This window comes from Sturnus vulgaris, chromosome 5, assembly GCF_052056855.1.
Source record: "Sturnus vulgaris isolate bStuVul1 chromosome 5, bStuVul1.hap1, whole genome shotgun sequence".
NCBI lineage: Eukaryota > Metazoa > Chordata > Aves > Passeriformes > Sturnidae > Sturnus > Sturnus vulgaris.
Genome location: NC_142247.1, coordinates 4,000,031 through 4,022,385, shown reverse-complemented (window position 1 = coordinate 4,022,385; position 22,355 = coordinate 4,000,031). Strand labels below are relative to the sequence as shown.

The window sequence follows — 22,355 nt, the reverse complement described above, 5'->3', positions numbered from 1 at the left end:
TTTTCTGTCTTGTGTACTACTTGCAGTATGGATGAAGTAGGTTGTATAAATTACAAGCCTTCCCTCCTCCACTGGAGTGCAGTGAATGTCAGATTGAAGCTGTCACGCTGGTGCTTTACAACTCCAGCGACACAGGATCCTAAGATAAACTCAGCCTTCATTTAGGGGAATTTTTAGGCTTTAACAACATGCCATGAAGTGAAGCAGAGAAAATGGAAATGGATTACAGGAAAAGTCTTCTGCGTTCCTTGCTGTTTTCATGCTGTAATATTTATGTCATAGAGGATCTCTCCCAAGCTCTTATTTCAAACTCCCAAAAGCAACATTTTATATGGCTTGACAAAGGTCCCTTTTCACTAACTTCAGGTGACCTGAGGCAGATTAACATGCAGATTAATGTATTTGACAGTAATAAATCAGCTTTAACAAGTACCGAGGCAGAGATTTGTTTGGCAGAGAGTTTGGATAAGATACGGTATCTGGAGTTAAGTTGAACATTTTGTAGAGAATGATATAGTGGAGATGGTTGAAAATTTCCTGCTTTCCTTGGTTTTGTGCTGATGCATCTTTATGGAATTTAGCTGTAACTGTGTGGAGTTAAGTCAACGTTATCTGGGTGAGTGAGCCTACAAAAATGGAAGGATGTTAATTTAGTTGTAGGCATGCATTTTGTCATCGAATGTGATGTAAATGTTTACAAACTGCTGTATAGGACACATATACTTTGGATTTTTTTTCCTCTCTATTTAAATTTATTATCTAATTTTTAGTTTTCTTGGAGAAACAGCCTTCATGTTGATTACACATCTTTCTTGTAGCAGTCTTGGACTGTAACCTTCCTAAGGTTGAATACAAGCATCAAGAACCAGGGAAGAATTTGAGGTGAGAGAAGTTGGTCTTTGCTTCCTCACAGGTAGCACAGCTATTTGTGAGAGAGCAGTAACAAATTAGAGTCAGGAATACTTGGTGTGCTGGGGAAAATTATTGCAGTGTTGTAGATAACTGCTGTGTGTTACTCCATGTGGAATGTACAAGATATTTGTTTCATTGCTCTATCTTGTACTTCTCAAAAATGAAGCTTACAATGAATTTGGATATTTCTGTAACAGGGTGAGGGTTTGACAAGTGGGGCTTCCAAATTGGAGTTGATTGTTGAGGTGAGCTGCAGGAAAATATAAACCAGTCACAGACAGGACTGGAAGATGTAATTCTTTTCCCCTTCAGGAGATAAACTGTAGCAGTGAATTGTTGAAGGGTTTATTTTGTTTGTTTTTCAGTTTTGTGAATTTGGGTTTTGGGTTTTTTTGTATGGAGTGGGGTTTTTTAGGTTAGTTTTTTCTTTTCCATTTGCACCTACTGTTCTGACTTTTGTCAGTGGAAATCAATGACATCAGATTGCTTTGTGACAGTTTAAACACACTCCCTGACAGAAGCTAAAAATCATAGTTAAAAGATTTTATCTAATGTGTATGTAAGACAAAAATTAGGGCACACTGAGTGTTTTGATTTCTTTAAGTCAAATTTCATCAAAACTTGAAATTCCAGAAGAGCTATAACATAAACTAGTAAAACTATATCTGGCTCAGGATTCTGCCTTCATTGTGGAGTTGCTGCTTAGGCTTCTGCCCTTGAGACTCTCAGAGCAGCCTCTTGTGTGCAGTCCAAGCAGGCTGTGTGACACCCACCTGTGTGCACTGAGCCCTGCTGCAGAAACATCTTCATGTTCTTGTGCTTCACTTGCTCAGTTTTCTTGTCCCTGTGTGTCACCCATGCTCAAGTGACAAGACCTCGCTGAAGCAGAGAGACCGAGAAGCTTTGGGCTGGCTGTGCTCAGCAGGTTCTGTGTGTCCCTGGTGCTGAGGTGATGGGGAGTGGGAGAGTTGTGCCCTGGCTGTGGCATGGCACGGATCACTGATGTGTCCCTGGCTGCTGGATGAAATTCTGACCTGTGGGTGCCAAATGTGCCAGATTGCAGCACCTCCAGCTGAGCCTTTGACTGTGCTCTGTCCCTGACCTTTCTAGTTGTACCCTTTGAGTCTGAAGCCTGGCCAAGCTGCAGGGCCACCTACCAGTCCCAGCCAAGCTGACCATTCAGGGGAGGAGGCAGAAATCTGGCAGCCATGGGGTTTTTCTGTCCCCTTGTCCTCTTATGTAAGTCTCTGGCCAGAGCCTCTCAGGGCAATGCCTGCTTGCTTCTTGGATGCCTTTGGGGAGCTGTTGGTTTTCTTAGGGTGCTTTGCATAGTCTGCATAGGAAATTTGCTGTTTCAGCCCTCATCCATTTTTCTACAAACTTTTTTGTTTTCTGTCTCATAATAATTTTATTTCCTGCTTTGTGTGTATTAGGCCCTTTGCTGTCCTTCCTCAGAGTGAGCTCTTTTAGGGAGTTTTTAGTGAGGATGTCCATCCCCTAAGGAAGAAAATAGCTTCTAAGCATGAATGTGCAAGCAACATAAGACAGACATGCGTTGGTATTCAGAGATTTTTAGAGCTAAAGGTAGCTTCATGTGCTTAATATCCATTGATGGATTTACCCTGTATATTTGTCCGTTTTCCTTGTGAATCGTCATCCTGTAGCAAAAAGTTTCAAGGTTTGCCTGTTGCTGTGTCAGAAACGACTTCTTTGCGTTTGAGGTTGCCCAACCTGATCTGACTCTGTGTGACCTTAGGCAGTGGTTGGTATCTTCACTTTTTCTTATTGTTGTTTGGAGTGGTGCTGTTGTAGGCACAAAGATTAGGAAACCTTGTGCTCTGTTGAAATCTTAACTGCAGTTTTGATTTGTCACTTCTGGTTTCCTATCGCAAAGGAAACCTTTCAAATAATTTAGTAAATGTGTAAAATGTGATGTAAAACTTACAAACTATTACACATTAAGTAGCACATACTAAAAATAGATACTGGATTTTGTATTTCATAAGTTCAAGGCTTGTTTCACATGTTACTTGTTTACTTAGCTTCAGCTGCTAGCTTATCTACACACGTCAGGCCTTGCCTGGTTATCTGGGCAGGTCAAAGGTCCTCCAAGGTTTTCCTTCTGCTTTTTCTAATGTATTAAATTCACAGCACTGGTTATTGACTTTCCTTAGGACTTACAGCCTGTCAGTGTTTCCTTTTTTTCCAAAATCATAAGTGCCACTACTGTGCTGTCAATACTGGAAGAACCTTTCATGCTTTCCATAATGATGTACCTGGGGATGCAGGTGGGTAAGGTGATATTTTTGCTCTGTTCAGATCTGACCACCTGTATGGAGTTCTCAGGCAGAGAACTCAGCTGAGTACATCTTTGGTGTACAAATTAGTGCTGGCTTTTGTATGTAGCACTCAGTATCTGCTGGGAAGCTTAGCTTGTGTCTCTTGTGCCCATCAGGTGAATCTAAAGAGCTGTGTTGCATCTCAGCCACACCTGTGCATATGGTAGTTTGTCTTCACATCAAAATGACACTAGATAGCTTCTTTTTCTTACAGAGAGAGAACAAACCTGTCCTAGAAAGAGATCCTTTATCTGCTAGCTCCATTGACAATAGGTGTTGTGTCAGCCTAAGGTATTTTTTCTTCTTTCCAGAACAGTTTATCTGTGTAGTTCTACATCTGTTAATGCCTTTTACAGATGCAGTTGGGCTAGGGCAAGAACACCTTCAGTAAGTATTTGAAAACTAGGACAAATAACTATTCAGTAGTTTGCTGACCCAGTTCTTGCTTTCTGCTCATGTTCTGTCTGGGCCCTTTTCCAGCAAATAAACTGAAATTCTTACCCTTCCTGCTTGTAAGATCGTGAAGACTTATCGACTCAGCCATGTTTCCTTCCTGTTCTTAAGGTTTCTTAAAGAAATGGAGTGTCTCCTATGATACCTAGAGATTCTTTCTGCAGTCAGAAAGCACAGACAGTGAATGCCAGGCTCAGTGTTTTGTGTTTAGGTGCTATTATAGGAAGGTGTATATATGTATGAAAGGCCCTTAGGTGGAAAACAGCACTGACAGGTCACCCCAGCACAGAGTTCCCTCTCTGGGCAGAGAATGTTACCAGTTCAGGTGGCCCATTTGGTTGTTTCTCCTGGGGCTGTTTTTGTTATTCTATTGTAATTTTCCTGTAACACTTTGAAGACAACAATGGATGGAGTCTTGCATTCCTTCTCCCTTGCTGTTATATTCTTGTTTATGGTCAAAGAGGAAGTACCCCTTGTGCATGTGTCTGCTTATAAAAGTAACATGCATGCAAGCAAGGCCAAGAATTTATTGCTGGTACAATGGAAATCTTAACAGTGTGACTCAATTTTTCTTTATGAACATCTGACTAATGATTCTAGGAAGAACATTGCAGTTACATACACAGAAATGTTGCCAAACACAGCTAAAATTGTAACACATGGGCTTTTTGGTTTCTGTCCCTTCTTTGGGATTTATTTTCACCCTTCCATTGCTGCTCTGGGTCTTTAGGGCAGCAGCTTTGGATAGGGTAACAGGTTATCAGCCCTAGGACTCGTGTTGGGAGGAGTATGATGTTGATGTTGCCTGTTTCTTTTTTCCTCTCTGTAGGATCCACTTGAGTTTCCTTGGTATCTTTGCTAATATGTTTTTATTCCTCTTTTTTTTTTTCTTCATTGGTCTAAAGCTTCAGGTTATCTCTGAATTTATTATATATGGTGGCCTTTATGTATGTTACAATGCCTTTGTGCTAGTTACAATTTCTTTGTTGCCCCTAAAGCCAGATTTGCCCAGCAACAGGTCTGCATTTTTTGACTGTGCATTAATGAGTTCTTTAGCTGTGGGGGTCTCCTGGTGGCAAGGCTGTGTCCTATTTCATATCCCATGCCTGTACTCCTGTGCACTGCATCCTGCTCCTCTGCTGTTGTCATTTCTCAACATCACTGCAAATTCCTCTTTCTGTGGAATATAACTAGAGGTTATATCACACCACGGTAAACAAAAGTAAATGGCATCTAGGCTGGTTAGAAAAGCTGCTGTTCTTGCAGAGAAAGCCTGATAAACCTCAGTCCTGCCCTTGTGGCTCCATATGGAGCACATGGGCTTGGGCTGGTACTGGCATTGCTGCATTTACACGGCTGCAAGGTTATGGTTTTCCCCTCCTTCCATGTCCCCAGATCCCTGAATGTCACAATTTCATAATTAGAGTAAATGCTCTATTCTGCCCATGATTAAGGCAACCTGGATGTCCAACTTCTTCTGTTTATGTGAAATTAAGCCTTTATTCCTGCTTTGTAATAAGAGGGTTTTGTAATTGTAAACTTTGTGTCTGTTTCCCTTGAGGAATTTTTTGCTAAATCTGCTGTTGCTGGAGTTTCATGTTGTAAATGATCTTCTGTAAATAGTTTGATAGAAAAAATAATCTTTATTTTCCTATAATGGTGCTCGTAGTCACCAGTCCAATGTTACAGCCAGTCCTCGTTGTACTTATGAAACAGTGTAGCTCTGTTACAAAGGGTGGGTGGCAAATGCATGCTTCAGAGTAGGGACACGATATATTTTTTGCACCGAAGGTATTAAAGGTAGGTGCTCCTCATTGCCCAGCTCATTTGCAGGTTTTTTTCCTCAACTCCATTGTGTGTTTGTGGGGCTTTTCTGCTTTTGAAGGTTTTTTAGTTTTTTTTGAGTTGAAAGAGATGTGGATCACACACTACAACCTTCTGTCTCAAAATGGTTGTCTGAATGCACCAGTAAGTGGTGTTAAGTCATGAAAAACACCTAACATGTATATTCACAAAATGCTTCCTGATTACTTGTGAGTTAACATGAAACATATTTATGATCTTAAACTGTTTCAGACTTAGAATTTGCACTGGGATGGCTGTACTGGTTAGACCACAGACACCAGCAAAAACCTCTGTGAGGAACACAGTGGTACCAGCAGAAAGTATTTTGGTCAAACAAACCACAGCAAGATGACGTTTTGTGTGAGTCTTTAGGTCTAGGATCTACAGATGTGTTTTGAGTTCAAGGTACAACCCTACCTCATTTTAGCAGTATTCTCACAAGTAGACTTTGGATGTTTTGAAATCTCTCCTTAGTCATATGATAGTAAAAAGTAAAGGATTAACTTAACCTTTCTGCTTTTAAATTGCATCAGTGGTGTCTTACAGTATCAGTGTCCTTGGTCTTGTTTCAGAATTCAAGATGATTTTGAACTATGTTACCAGGAAAAAAATTTGTATCTGAGGGAGTGGCACTAAATATAGAGGAAACTAAATGTTCACATCAGCTTTTCCTAATTCTCAACAATATTTGTCTTTTAAACCTGAATTTATTCTCTGGCTATTGCATTAAGGAAGTAAAGTAATTAATAAGTAGCTTTACCTGGTCTTACGTGGAACTTCAGCCACATGACTAAATCTGCTTCTAATTGGCATAAATTAGATGCAGCCTAGTTATGGTGAGTCTGCTTCTTTAGGAAGGAATCTGAAAGATGATGCACCATTTTTTTGATCCTGGACTGATACAATTCTGTGGATGTGAATGCTATTTCTACAGTGTTCTTGTAGCATTTTTGCTACAGAAAAGTAGCAACTTTTTAGTTGTCTGACTTGTAGCAAAACAACATTGTGGCTATTGAGGAGAGGGGCATGTGCTGCTTTCAGCTGAAGAGATGCCTTTTCTGAGGGCGAGTGAAGCAGTAACTTTGCTTCGTTCTTGTTTTTTTACTGATATGGGAATGCAAGCATTTTGTAAACCAAACCTGTCGGCCACTAAACAAAACACTGATGAGCAAGCTCAAACCTCACGAGTGAACCTTATCAAGATTATCAATAAAACTAGAGAGCATGTACTTCCAAAAACTGGGAAGAGTGTCAGCTTTTTACTGTGGCCTCTATTAAAATTAGTGATCTTAATAAGGTGTCTGGTTTGCTGTGCCAGGTCTGGTCTGCCCCTGGTCAGTAGATTGTAATAGAGGCCATGGTGTGTGCCTTTATAACAATTAAAGGTCGGGGCCAACAGATAACTGCCAGTTTTTCATAGGTTGGGAAAATACTGCCTATAATATTTAGTTACACGTTTGGGGGTGGGATGCTGCCCTTTGCCCCCTTGTCCACGCTGTTTCCCCAGCAGAGCTTTGAGCCAGTGCAGTGTTTGACAGCATTTGCGTCTTTGGTGGCAAAGGATGATCTCATTCCCCTCCCTTGATCAATGTTTTTCCACAGTCACCTGGAAGGGCTTGTGACAAACATCCCAGAGTGCCTCTGGGAGCAGTGGAGCTGTTTATTGCCCAAACAGGGGAAAGTGGAGCTGCCCCCTCTGGGCACCAGCCAGACTTTAAATCTGCAGTGATGGCATCTAAATGAAGACATGTCCACGCAGGCCAGTAAGAAGCACTGAAGGCAGCTGTCCTAATAATTTGCTGTTGGAAGTTTGCAGCCTGAAACGTGCATATTTCTCTTTGGTTTTAAAAACAGGGCTGCAGTGTTTGGTTTTGTACAGTTGCTCCAGGCCTTGGAGCATTTTCTTGAGCAGGAAAAGCTCTTGATGCAGTTTTTAGAGATTGAAACTCAGGCGTCCTAGGAGGAAGGATAGGTGTTTGCTTGTGCCTCTGGATTGCTGCTGTCTTGGTGCCCTTTACATTCCCATTCAAAGATTCTCTCTGTAGAGGGGTAGAAGGAATATAACCTCAGTTTCGTGGTCTAGCTCTGGATTTTAGTGCCTGCTCCAAATACTTTGGTTTCTTCATCTTCACCCAAGAGTTTTGTGAATTCGGTGCCCTTGAGACAGTAGCTAAAAGTATGTATTCTGAATTTTCACTGAAGAGGAGAGTGACATTTAATTTCAGTCTTTCACTTTTAGACAGTCTGTGATCCCAAGTGTTACTAACATAGAAGAACTGCATCTTTTTCTTGTTGGCAGCCATGAAGCAAGTTGGTGTGAGTAGCATGCCATAGAAATAAAATCATGAAAGAGCAAAAGATGGGGTGTTTCTCACTTGGAGAAACTGAGCCATTCAATGAAAAATGAATCAAAAGCAAGTTTTCTGGCTCTGGGCTGTGGATATTTGTGGAATGTAATGTGAAAAGAACTTGAACTTCCATTCTCGGTTTTGTACTGCTTTTGTAGCAATTCCCTTGGTTTTGGTTTATTGAAGAGTAGAACTGATTTACAGCAGTCATCCAGTCTGTAAGGACCGGACATTGTGCTCTGGGGGTGGGCCAACCTCTGACATAACTCAGCCCAGTTAAAAAAATGGGGTCCAATTTGCAGTACAAATTGGACAAATGTTGTAACAATGTAATGGGATCCTCTGAAATGGAAGCATTTTGATAATGCAGGCAGGCTGCTGGCTTGTTCCCTTTCTTTGGATCCAAATGCATCAGAATGTGCTTGATTGTTTGCCTCTGCAGCCTGCTGTGAAATAGCTGGGGCTGAAGCGTCCAGTGACAGTTTACAAGTTACAAAGACAGCTTTTTGGCCACTGACCCTCTGCGGGAGTCTAATCTTTGTTTTGTAGATGCCTCTTTATCTAGGGAAATTACATGAAGAAAAGAGGTGTTGGATTACTTCCTCATTGTTCCTCATTGTTAAAGATGACCTCCAAAGAATTTTTACAGGCTGATTCGTACTTTTCCTTTAGGGTACATTGAGAAAACAAAGTCTTCTGTGAGAATTTCCTTCTCCTTCTGTTCATACGTAGCCTTGTTTGCTTTGTTTTTGACTGTAGCTGTAGAGAATATTTGGAATGTTAACTGTGAATGTTTAACTCGTGAATTGAAAAAGCTCAATCGTTGAAAGACTGCTAAATAAATAAAAATTTAAAAAAGATTAAAGTCCCTTATTTCAAGTTGGCCTTACAATACAGTTTATGAGCTACTACTTGTGACAGAACTTCCCTACCAGAAGATAGTAGTAGAAATACAGTGTGCCAAGAAAACTGCATTTCAATAAGTATACTTTATTTCACTCAAGGTAGCCAAAATCAACTGTTTCATAGGCACAAAATTCCCCATCACCCTATACAGGCTATGTTCTTTTCCCAGTCAGTCTGTCCATGGGTTGTAGTGGAAGTGCTCTGCCATTTGTACCTGTGCTGGCAGTCCTGGGAAGGGAATTTTGCCTATTCTGTTACTGAGAGCTTGCCTAAACAGCTCGGGATTTGATGAAGTCTTATTGTTCAATCAGCTTCGCCACTGTCATGGCACACGGACACAGGCAAGGCAGTTTGTAGATCGATGCAGCATCTCTTACAAGATTTTTTTGGGCACTCGAGCCCTTCATTAAACATTAAGCATTAATGAATGTTCTGAGAAATGTGTAGCCTGAAATTTTCATGATGGTTTTTTGTTCTTTTGATAACTTAAGGTCTGTTAGGGGAAACGAGCTAATCTTAGGAGGAATCATCCACTGTGTATACACTGTTTGTGCTGCTTTAATGGATGCTCTGGGGGAGGATCAGCAAGGAAAAGGCATACAGTGGATGCCACTGCCTACCTGAACAGCAAAGTTTCTGCCAGTAAGGCAATTGAGAGGGGATTGTAGGGGAAAGCAATTTTCATTCTGCTTCCAAATAACAGCTCCAGACAGAACTAAATGCCTTTTGAGGATCATTCTCATGCTGCTTACAGGAATGAACATACTGACAAGAGTGGAGTACTGGAGAGATTGCTTTGTTTAGGGGTAGTGGGAGGTACTCTGACCATCCAGGACTGTTTTATCTTCAAAAGGGAGTGACAGGTCTTTTAAATTTAATTACAAACACTATCCTTAATGTGTTTTCTTTGTTTTATTGCCATGTGTCATTTATCCTAGGCTGTAAATCAGTCCTTGTGCCAGATGAGTTCTGGGAGGTTAGAAGGGCTGCAGTGCTTATCCTATGGAGTGTCATACAGAGAACAATGGCATTATCCCGTGGTGATTAAGTTTGTTTAACTAGTCTTTGCTTATCATCTTTAGGAGTGAAGCAGTGTTTTAAATGTGCTGTAGTTGTGGATGTTGACTCCTGTGACATTGCACAACTGCAGTGAATGCTGAAATAATACTGCCTTCTAGTTCTGCTTGGAAAGATGGCAGGGCTGAGCCACAAACTGGCACTGACTGTCCTCCTGTGGGCAGTCAAGATTTTATTTCTGTCAAATATTCTGAATATTTGTTCCTGCTCCTAAAATCTATTTGCTCAGCTTCTTCCTGAGCTTCCTGTGAGGTTGGCTGCTGCTGAACCAGGGTGCAGGGAGCAGCTGAGGCTGCTCTAGGAGTGTGTGACAAGGCAGCAGCACACTGAATTGACTAAAACCTCATTTTGTGTTTATAGGCTGTGTTTAGAGCCCTGCTTGCATTAAACTGCTAAATCCTTTCTAAAAGCTGACAGAGCATTTAGAAGTTTTCTGTATTAAAAAACCCAACAGACCAAACTCTGTAGATGCTTTTCTCAGCTTATTTTAAGCACAGCAGGAACTCACTGATTCATCTACATGCTGATATTATGTATGCAATCATTAAGTAGATTTTAAGTCATAATAGCAACTTCCTCTTTAAATGGAAGCTAATTTTAATGAACCCTTTAATTTGCATGCTACAAAAAATGTTAAAGGACTTCATTTATGAGATTTATAATCTCAATGAGACACAAAACAATATTTTCCAAGACCTCAAGTGTTGTATAACTTTCCATTTTCTAGTTTTTGTTTTTGTGAGCTGTGCAGTCTTAGACAGAATGGGGCAGTAAGTATGCTCACAATGGTTCAACCGTCATCTTCTGGTTAGATGCTACTGACCATATTTAGATTTCCTGATTTCTTAGGTAAAGGTCCTCCTTCACTGAACTGTGAGTCATAGAAACTTTATGATAGAACTTAAGGACCTCCTATGCCTTTCCTGTTCATAATCTTCACTGCTTTCTTTCACTTGTCAACAAATATTTCAGGCTATTTACACTTAAGTGTTGGCACTTTTCATTTGCATTCAGTCAGTAGTACATTTTTAAAAAGAAGTAAAACCCAGTAGTGATGCTTTTGGATTAGCTTTTTTCTTGCTTACCTTTGCATGTTCATTTTTGGGCAAGCATATTTAGCACTGTGAAGATCATGCATGAATGACATGGAAGCATCTTAGTTCACTGAATAATCCCCCTGTTATTTCAAGAAACAACAACTTCTGTTTCTGCAGAGCTCTGAAGATCAGCTTTACTGCTGAATGCAAATCTCACTTGCTGGAGGTGAAATGCATCTTTTATTTTTAACCTTAGTGAGTGCTTGGCAGCAACTGCTGGTGAAGTAAATCCTCAAGGCCCAATGTAAAAATCTCTTGGCATTCCTGTCTCTTGTATTCGAAGAGCCTTTTGCAAGCATCTTGGCCAAGTGTGGTTCAGCCTGTTGTGTGGCTGTACCGTGTCCCAGGGCATTGCTCCCACAATGTCACAGAGGTGATGTAAGGACAGGCATTAGGCAATATCAGTGGCAATGCAGCACACAGTGGCAATGCTATTGCTTCAATCTGGCTGAAAGAAGAACCAGTAAAACTTGCTGGTTAAACGTCTCATGAAATTGCCCAATCTGGGGAACTAACTAGGCCTGTTTGTACTGACTACCTGTTTGAAATGTGTGGAATAGCAGGCAGGGGGGTGTCCCTGTGTGTAACTGTTGTTTGTAAAGCAGCTGCTCTGCTTACTTGCATTTTTCTGATTTTAGCTACATCTTCAAATTGGTTCATTGTACTTGTTGTGGTCTAACCCCAGCAGGCAACTAAGCCCCACACAGCTGCTTGCTCACTCTGCCCCAGTGGGATGGGAAAGAGAATCATAAAAGAGAGAACGTGTGGGTTCAGATAAGGACAGTTCAATAAGTAAAGCAAAAGTTGTGGATACAAGCAAAGCAAACCAAGGAATTAATTCACCACTTCCTATGGGCAGTCAGGTATTCAGCTATCCATCCAAAACCAGCATAATACTGTACTGAAATTGTCTCTTATAGATTGCTTTTCAAATTAAGACATCCATTAGCTTCATTTCAAACTGTAGTTGTTGTTGCTTACTTTTTTCTTTCGTACATCAGTTTGGCAAAATGGCAGTGTGATTATGTCTTCATGTTTCTTGCATAAAAATAGAATTGTGATTGGGCTGCTTGAAATATGACAAAACCAGTTAAGATTTCAGTTCTGTGGCTTTCTGCATATTTGTTCCTGCTCTTAAAATCTACTTGCTCAACTTTTTCACTGAGCTTCCTATGTAATGTTGTTAAACTTCCTCTGAATTCTCCTGTGGCTCTTGTGTTTACCAAGTAAACAGCTGTGGCTGTTTTAGATGTTGCTTCTCAGATGGAGGTTTCTGACCCTGTAGTGGAGGTAGCAGGAAGGTGGGGATGCCACCTGCTCTACTGTCACATTGTCACCTTACCATCCTGGGTGATTAAAGCAGTGTGCCATACTGAACTCTGGACAACTTGAGGTATCATTTATTTCTGCAGAATCTCTTACTGGCTCATTAGCTGCTCTCTCCTGTGAGGATTGCCAGGTAGCTGAGGGGATATAATATTACAAACTGCTGCAGCAAAATTAACTATAGCCCATTTGTCAGAGCTGAGAATTACCTTGCAGTGATCATATGTAAATTAAATGAGTTCCTGTAAGGACAGAATACGTTATTTATTGGCTTTTTGGAGGTGATATTTTATTACAAAACTGCCAATATCAATTCCCCATCTTATATTTTTAATTTTCCCTCCTACATTATGAAAAATTTCAGCATCTTTTATTGGGCACTAAAATTCCAATTTAATTATGCATACTGGCAAGTTAAAACTTGTTAGATGGGTTGACTTAATGTTGTGTGTTAGTCACATCAGGGCACTTAGGTGCTGCAGTAATAAGAATGACACCAGGTGATTAGTGCAAAACGAATAGATTGTCATTCAGAGTGATTCTGAAGCCTCAGCTGTGCCTTCGTTCTCATAATACATTCTGATGCTTTCTGGCACTCAGACTGCAAAGTTCTCTGAAGGTTGTGCCTCCCAAGGCTGCCAGTGTCAAACAGGTCTCTCTGAACTGGCTGCCGAAGTGACACCTCACAAAACAAATGGGTAATCAATAATACTCTTGATGAGGGCTCAGATTTACAGCTGTCATCAATTTTCTGTACGTTTGATCAAATCTTTATCATTTTGAGTTAAATTTACCCTGAGTCCTTTTTGTAGTGTTGTGAGTCTAAAATGCAGTTACTTTTCTGAGTAGAAATCATGGGTTATTGTTTTCTGGGGGATTTACCTGTTTCTGCTTGCTCTGATGGAATGAACAATGTTTAGATTTGTCTGCTCTAATTCCTTGCACAAGTAAAGGTACAAACCCATTCCTGGCAGTGATTGTGACCATGTTAATTTAAGCAAGGGAAGCATAATCACTCTGTGTACTAGTGCTCTCCTTGCAGTCTGTCTAAAATTAGTTGCTACTTGAGCTCTGCTTGAGCTTTGCTTTATTGCTATTACCAGTACTTAATGTCCTTGTTTTGGTGAAACTTAGTCTGGATGACTGAGCTAGGGATATGAGCTTCATACCTGCAAAGATACAATAATTATAGAGTACCTGTGAGAAATAGTTTGTTTCTAAATAATATTAACAGCCTAATTGTTGCTTGCAATTTTGTAGAAATGATTTATAAAAATTGGCTCTGGTTTTGTAGGTTTACTGTTTTATGAAGCTCACTTTTGGTCATCTTTCAAAGTTGTGTTTAACTTGTGTTAGGGTATGAAACTGTAAGTGCTCTCAGGATGAGAATTCATTATCCAGCAGTGTAGAAATCTGTGTAATTGATCCTGTGGGATTTTGGGCACATATAAAAGCAGTTGTCATAGCTGTTTGGTAGCTTGCAAGCGAGCTCTCCTTCCAGCCAACTTTTGCACTCTTCTTTTTAACTTCAGTTGAGTTACACAAACTGTTTGTCTTTCAGAGCCAAGACATAATCAGCCAAACTGAACCAAGAGGAAAGAGAATATTTGAGAAGGCTTCCAGCATCTCATGAACGAACTAAGGGAACCCGATAATGCTGGTTCTCCAGAGCCAGGTCTGCGGCTCAGAAAAGGACACATGTCTGACACTGCAACAACACAGGCAGCCTTTGAAGAGGACAGCTCTCAACAGAGCCTTCTTCTAGAGGAACCACTACTGTCTTCTGACCAGGAAAATGTAAGTCTCATGATTCTTTTCCTAGCAAACTTAACAGGCAATCAAAGTTCTGGTATAAATGTTTCAGTGTTTTAAATAACCTTTGGAAATGTGGACCTAGAGCCTACAACCTTTTAATGCCTGCTAAATAACTGTAATAATACCAGGAAGATTCCAGAAGTATTCAGTTGAATTTATGGGAACTTGGGTGACAAGACTGGGCATAACTAGTCTTACCAGCTTTTATGTTTTTATTTTGTCCTCAAAGAAATGGGACTTGTAACTGTTTTGTGTTCTGCTGAGATGCTGCTCATAACAAAATATTTTTGTTCTGTAATTTTCAATTAATTGTAAGTGAAAAGAGAAGTATTGGCTCTTACTGCATGTAATCAGAACCTTGGCTAATTGGTATATTTTTGATGATTAGGATAGAAAAATCTGTTTGCAAGCATTCTTGCTGGAATTAGACTGAACAGTGCATGACACCCTATCTTGGACCAGTAGCTAGTAACAGACTCACAGGGAAGAGCAAAAACATGGGGAAGCATCTTGTGTGACTATCCTAGGATAGTCTCCCAATCTTTAGCAGTTGGTGGCTCCCAGGTTTTCTGAGCCTGTGTCAGTATCAGTAAGTTTTTGGTGCATGAACCTTTGTAAGTTTTAGCAGCCACAACATGCAGAAAGGGGTTCACAGCTTAATTAGGTGTTCTACAGAGACAATATCCAAGCACTGGATTCAAGTACCTTCTGGTTAGAAAGTTCCAGAGCTGTAAGTAATGCTTCTCTCAGGATATATTCAGATGGATATCAGCATAGTTAAGTGGAAGAGGCATTCATCTTAGGCTCACTATCCAATTTATCATGGATTAATGAGTTTACTGTATCAGCTCAGTCACAGCAACTGTGTGGTTTTAGCCAGCAGCAAAAACATGCTGGTGCTACTTAATGTATGTTGGGCTGTGGCTGTAATTGCATTTGCCACAAGTTCTGGGTATGTGCATGGCCCACTGTCATGGATCAGCTGACATGAGAACTGGTATTTGCCTTCTCAGCTTGATGAGTTGGAGCCCTTACAGAATTTAGTTCCGAGCATTCTTGTAATGAGAAGTCAGGACTGGTATTCATGTCTAGGCAGCCAAGCCAATGCACTCACAGTTGTACTGCCATAACTTCTCTAGGACCTTCTCAGTATCCTGATAAGGGAAACACTCAGTCTTTTCCCATTTTGTGGAAGGTTGTGAAGCATGTGTTTAAGGTGCAAAGTCTTGGCCAAGACGGGTTAGAAAAAGAAAAGTTGGGTTATGCTAGCAGATACTTTGAATTTACACGTTTATCTGTTGCTGTGTTTGGGATCATCTGCTTTGAAGGCTGTTTTCTGTCTTGTCTCTGACTTTCCTGGTTGAACAATGAGAGTTAACTGTATCCTGTGGATGGAATACTCAAGGAAAATGTCCATAATTGCTTATGTGCTTTAATTCTTTCTGTACATTTGCTTAGCTGAACAGGAACTATCTGGATGAATCAGTGTTTAATTCTAACACTTTGGCAATGAAATGGTTGAAATACCTTCATTCTCTCTTTCAGGCATTAATAGCACATGTTGTCTCTTAATTTTTTGCTTTCATCCATACAACAAAAGTTTGTGGGTTTTTTGTTTTGGCTCACTACAAATGTTTGGCTTTCTCGTGTTTGATTTCTTTTCTCTTTCTTGGCCTTCTAAAGTGCTGTCACAGAAACTTGTTTTTGCCATTTGGGCCTTGCTGTTCTATCTTAATCTGCATCACTTTCTCTGCCATATTTGGCCTCCTGCTTTTTTTCAATTTTTTTCATCCTTTTATTCCTGTCCTCTGTGATTTCTGGGGTTTGTTAGTATGATGTCTTTAAATGGTTTTTTGTCTTAAAAGGCTGAATAATTGATGCTTCTAATGGATCATCCCAAAACACTTTGCTGTCAAAAGTACCAATATTGGCTTGCCAAATGGCCTTTATTATGTGATATGCTGCAGTGTTCCAAATAATCTGGAAAAAACATCATGCTGTACATCTTCCTCTGCCTCGTGTAAGCCTCAGCACAGCTGTTGCTCAAATGTCAGCTCAGATTCACTCTTCTGCTTTGCTGTGCATTCTGGCTCTGTGCAGCTGTCTCAGCAGAGAGACCTATTAGTTCATTAGCGTGACTTATAAGTTCAAAAGCCTGATTTTCCTCTGGTCTGGAAGAGATTCATGTTTAGATAACAGTAATATAAGGATATTGTTCTTGGCTGGTGGCAATAGTGCTCAGGCTAAACATAGCCTTATAAAAGGTCTCAAGTAGTGCCCACTCCATCAGTGTTCTGGTGCTAAATGCAGCCACGATGGAGTTGATGGTAAAAATTCTGTGTTGGATGAGGAGAGGGGATGAGGGCTGTGTAGTGTTTTGATGATAGAACCACCATCATCATTTAATATGCTTTTAAATGTTACTACTTAGGAAAAGCTTTTATCATAATAAATACGTATTCTAAAATGTACTGGGCTAGGACTTGAGGCATTAGTGTAAAAGTATGTGTATTTTTATCTTGTGATAATATGACATTGTTTATTTTCCTGCTTATATCATTGCTGCTCTGTACTTGTATAAAATCTTCTCCAAACTCTTCTATACAAGATTCCTTTCCCTACTTGTATATCCACTTCCTGCTCCACTTGTAGAAGTAAGCAGTCTGAGCTTTTAAGCAGTACTAGTTGATGAATTTTTGATGAATTATTTTAATAGTCTTTTCTAAGAAGGAAGGCATGGAAGCATGTCATTATGTTGTTCAGAATTAATTTCCATCTTCCTCACAGCTTGAATTGTATATTATGTACTTCTGATTTTGATGGGCCAAAATATTGGTCCTCATAAGTAATAAAGCAGTTTTTTTGCTAAGAAAATTAAGATGATATTAAGAAATAAGATTTAGTCTTAAGAGGTTTTTTTTTTTTCCTGAGGCTTTTGATCCTGGCACCTACCTTTGAGGTTGCATAGCTGTGAACTAAAAACTAAAGTTCCTACTTTCTGTAAATTAATTCAGTAGATATATGTAGCAAAGAATTACTAGCCATATTGAACATACTTATTCAAGATAATAATAATAACACAGCTGCATCCTTCTACCAGTGCTGTTAATCTGCCAATTTCATAACGATTCCTCTGAGAAGACAGAAATCGTGAAACATCAATATCCTTTTTATACCCAAACCTCTCAGTCTGTATTTTATTCCATAACTCTCTATTCTCTCCTAGAGTGCAAATATGTCCATAGATTATCCCCTCTTCCCAGTACGGGTTTCAAGGACTAGAGACACATCTTGCTGTCTTTTAACATGACATTAGTGTAGTGGCAGGTGAGTGGTGAGCCTTCTGTGACTTGGAGACAAATAGTGACCATTTGTCTGCACGATGATGAAAAAAGGATCAAGCAAGCTCCATAATTCTGTTCCTTCAGCAGTTCAAACCTCTTTTCCTTTTTCTGGTTTACACTATGTGCTGATAAGGCATTTTTCAGCAGGTGCTTCCCTCCTGCAGCATCCTGGATTGCCTTGCCTTTGGGACAGCATCCTTTCTCCTGTCCTAGCCTTTCTGTGTCTTAACTGCCTTTGTAATTCCAGCAGTGTTAGTTCCTAAAGAAATCTCTCCTACTGTGACTTTGTTAAGCTGACACAATCAAATGCATGTGACTTCTTACCATGTGCTGAATGGGCTCTTTATGCAGTCCCAAACCCTGTGCTTGACTCTTTTCTTTTGTACTTTAACCTGTCAGTGACAGGAGGTAGACAAAGGAACCATTTTCTTTGCTTTGTTCCAGTCATGGGTTTTCCCGTGCTTGGATGATGATTCCTTTCATCTTCCATGCAGTTGTCCGATGTGGCACCGATATGTACCCAAAAGGTGGAGACCTGTTGCTTTGAAGTGTTTGATAACCTGCAGTAAGGTTCTGGGAGGAGGTTTGTGTAGCCCTCAAGTCGTCTGAATGAGCAGAAGAAATTTGGGGAAATACTCCTCTGGATTGCTTTTCAGGGAGTGTGGGCTTTGACAGGAGAACTTAGTTGACCTCTGAGAGATTTCATGGTATCTCCATGTACCTACAGAAGTCTTTCTAGAGCATAAATACCAAAGCGACTTGAAGGAGGAAGGCAGGAGGATGTAACAGAATTTCAGGTACAAAAGAGAATTTTTAGAGTAATTGAGGGTGAGCAAATGGCTCAAGACTTTTAACTTGAATCATAGAACTTACTCAAAGCCTTTTCTGTTACAGAAGTGCTTATGTATTACCTACAAAACCAGACTGCAGACAGACTTTTTGGTGTTGCAGAAGGGTGCATGTAAATAAATTGAATTGTCTGCTTGACTTTCTGGTGTATGCCAGCTCAGTGAAAAAGACAGATGAAATCTTGAAGGTCAAAGGGAGACATTTGAGTCTTAAGAATAGTCTTTCTGGAGCTAATATTTGTAAATTCTGAATGTGTGAAATTTCATCCTTTGTAGATCTACTTGCAAGTTTCAAACCATTTAGCTTTCTTTTCAGTCTGGCATTTTTCTATTGGTTCTTTGGTGTTATGATTCAAATCTTGGCATTTGCTTCTGTGTTTGCCTTCTTCCTCTATTTCATTGCAGGTTTTGTAAGTAGAGTGTGAATGGAAGAGGCCTGGTAAAATCGAATTTGAGGCCCCACCAAAGCACATTTCTTTTCGTTTTAAAGCTGATTGTGTTCAAATGTCGCTGTTCTGTAGATTTCTTTATCACCTCTTCCTTTCCTTCATTTTTGCAAGTCTTGGGATGAAATGTTATTTCTTTGAAAGCATGTGAGTTGACATTTTGCTTCAGATCAAAAGATCTTAACATCTGCATTTCTCCTTCACTTGCTATTCTAAGAACTGGAAGTAATGTGAATTTTACTCAGACTACTAGTCACTGAAGTAAGTGCTTGAATATAGTAATTTTTTTTTTTGTACAGCAAAGCATTTTTTTGGTACACAGAGCAGAATATCTCCCAAATATTCCCACTTAGACGGTGTGAAGACAATGGGACATGTTTACAGAGATGGTTTCCAGGCTCCACAGGCCTGAGCTGGTCGGATGCTGGTGCCTCCCTTGCTGGCAGTTGATGTGCCTGGGTTATGAACAGACTGTCAGAGCTTGGGAGTGCAGAAAAGGCAAACTGGTGATGCATGGGCAGTGCCCAGAAGGCTGCTAATATGTAGGAAATGGCCATTCTCCATGTCTGCTCTGTCTCCCAGAAAACTCTCTCTGAAGTAAAGGAATTTGTCCTAGGTGATGGCTGTTGAGTTGCAGCTGGATTCAACTGTGCCCTATTTCTGTGGAGTTTTTGTGCTTTGGGAGGGGAAGTGTTGGTGCTTGGAGTTTGCTGCCTGCCAGCAGGTTTTGTAACCATTGCTTGCTGTGCTGTGTGTTGAAACTAAGAGAGGGAGGGAGTAGTTCTGTTTATAATTCACTGGCACAACAGTTTCCCTGGACAGGGGTTGGATTCCACAGGTTTTGCCTTTGTTTTCCTGGAGATCCTATCTGCCTGATTTGGGCAGCAGTGGGGGGGCGTGCCGACCTTTTACAGTGAAATAAGAGAAAAAAATAGTGTTGTACTGGTGGGTTAACTTGCATCTTCCTCCAGCTGTTTCAGATTGATTGACTCTGCTGTTATGTTAAGTTCAGCAGTACACTTTCAAGCTCTTTGTTTATTTTTATAGCAGAGCGTTTCTTTTTCTATAAGCCCAGCATGCTTGTTTTCTTTTTCTGCTATCAGGATTAACAAGGGCAGAGGAGCAGAAAATGGCACATGAGACTCTTCTGCAGTAGAAACAATTTCTACAGGGTCTCCCCCAAACCACTTCTGAGCACATGAGGGCATTGAGGCCTTGGGCCCTCGTCAGATACTGGGCATTGACAGAAAATCAGTAGTTGCTGCTCAGAGATTTAACAGATCCTTTTCATCTGAAGATATTTAAGAAGGGAGCTAGTTCTAATCAGTGTTGTAGCAAGGCTGCTGAAACAAAAATGTGACTTTGTCCTAGGACTATTTGCTAAATGAGTTTTCAATGTTAGTGCTTGTTTTTAATGAGTGCCAGCAAGCAGTCACCCATGACCAGTTGTAAAGCTGTTCTCAAGTTCCAATATTAAATGGACTGTATCTTTTATAAGAAGGTGACCTACAAAGGAAAAACACTGAACTCCAGGAACTTCCAAGTGCTTGACATTTTGACCAACAGGCCTAAAAGGTTTTTGGCACTGTGCTAATGAATGACTTTTTTTGGTCCAGTTACAGCAAACACAGCTTTGCACACCCTGCTTAGAAGGTGGATGTAGTCAGCCTTTTGGAAACTGTGGTGTGGCTGTGTTTACAAGCTTGTCAGGGAGAATGTGAATTCTAAAGAACAAAGCTGTTACTTTAAAATAACTTGGTATGTGCAGAAGTTAGGGGAAGTCAGGGAAAGTTTTATGATGCTGTCTGTTTCCAGTTTATTTCTTACAACTCAAAGAATCTAAGTTGATGAAATTCTGAAAAATGTGCAACAGGCTTTTAGGAGAAATGGCATGGCAGCCATTGCTTGCCCCTTATGAAAGGCTGGTTGATAAAAGGTCAGTTGACAGAATGGGCACAGAGGAGTTGCTGCTGAGAAAAAGCAATGTGAAAAGGATGTTACAGAACTGCGATCAGAAAAGTAACATTTTTATATGATAGCCTTGAACGTATCTTGACCATTATGCTGAAAGCTCTCGAGTTACTGAATCTGGCACGCTGCCCCAAGGAACATAAAATTACTTGAATGTCGTGTTAAGCACTATTAATCATTCATCTGATGAGATCAAGATAAACAAGCAAAAACTCAGAGTCACGTCTAGACTTTGTGACTTCAGTTTAATGTGGAGGATAACTGGTTTTATAAATACAACAACATACGTTTTGTAACTTGAGTTTTAAGAAAATAATGTATAAGTACCATGTTATATAACATGCCATGACTCAGTGTTAATCAAGACATTTGGCTTTTCTGAGTTATCTTGCCTGTGTCCCTACCAAGGCACAGAGCTTTGTCAAGGCACTGATCAAGAAGACAGTGGGGGAGTGTCTGTCAGCAGCTGAAGGAAGCAAGGATATGAGAACAGATTCAGACTGCATCATGCTTTGAAAATTCCTGTGATGGTAGATTTAGGGCACTGGTGACATCTTGGTGGTGAATTGGCATCACAGACAGTTGAACTTTGAGACATGGGAGTTCATTAACCCCAGAGCTTAATACTACACAGGTATGTGCACAGTCAGTTAGACTCCTGAGTAACTGAGTAGTGATTGTGTCTGAGAAGAAACTCTAATAAGACTTGTGCCTTTTCTGGGGTTTAGGAGAGTTTTATTGCAGTTGCTATTGTCCAGGTTTTGACTGGGATAGCAGAACATTTTCCTCCTACTAGCTCGTACAGTTCCATGGTTTGAATTTAGAATACATTGATAACACACTGATGTTTTAGTTGTTGCTAAGCAGTGCTACCCCTGAATCAAGGACTTTTCATTGTCCCGTGCTCTGCCAGTGAAGAGAGGCACACGAGGCTGGGAGGGAGCATGGCCAGGGCAGCTGACCCCAGTTAGGATATTCCAGATATCCAAAGGAATATTCCAGACCATGAAACATCGACCCCAGTGCATGGACTGGGAGGGAGCTGGCTGGGAGCTGCTGGTCTCTGCTGGGGCAGGGGATGGGCATTGGTCAGATGGGGCTGAGAGAGAAGGTGACCACATTTTACAGAGTAAAGGTGGCTCCGTTCAGATTTCAGTGATGTTTTAGTTTGCACGCTCAAATGAACAGCATTGATGACACTTTTTGAACAAGAACTTGTTTGTCACCTGTGCAAGGAGCAGTCATGTGCAAACTCTGAAACTTTCTAGAAATCTTTAAACTGACATCAAGAAACTACAGACCTCAAGAAAATACACTTTACTTGAAGTCCATTGAATGTAACTTACTCAAAAGTGAAAAAGATGTTTCTGGAATCTTCTTCTGCAATTATGACTTGACTTCTCAGAGGTTTTTTCCACAGTAAGGACACTTTTAAACAGTGTGTCTGGGAACAGATTTGAGAGTGATAGTATAGAAGCTTTGTGTCAGAAGGATAAGCTGTTGTAGTAGACAAGAGGAGTATGTTGCATTTCCTAGAGCAGGTTTTACTGCACTTTTCTCTGTAACAGGATCTTTGGCTATGTGATCTGACATTTTTGGACTGCATTCAGACGAGAAATTCTTGTACT

At 40.4% G+C, this 22,355-nt stretch overlaps 1 protein-coding gene across 2 annotated transcripts in view; it reads left to right on the top strand.

The window, feature by feature from the left end:
• The window catches only part of ADIPOR2 (adiponectin receptor 2), a 44,574-nt gene that overhangs the window by 8,445 nt on the left and 13,774 nt on the right, over nt 1-22,355 (top strand). For both annotated transcript variants that reach the window (XM_014870009.2, XM_014870020.2), the window contains exon 2: nt 13,865-14,100. In XM_014870009.2, the coding sequence (XP_014725495.1) occupies nt 13,933-14,100 (168 nt within the window). In that variant the 5' untranslated portion in view covers nt 13,865-13,932. The remainder of the gene's footprint in view (nt 1-13,864; nt 14,101-22,355) is intronic.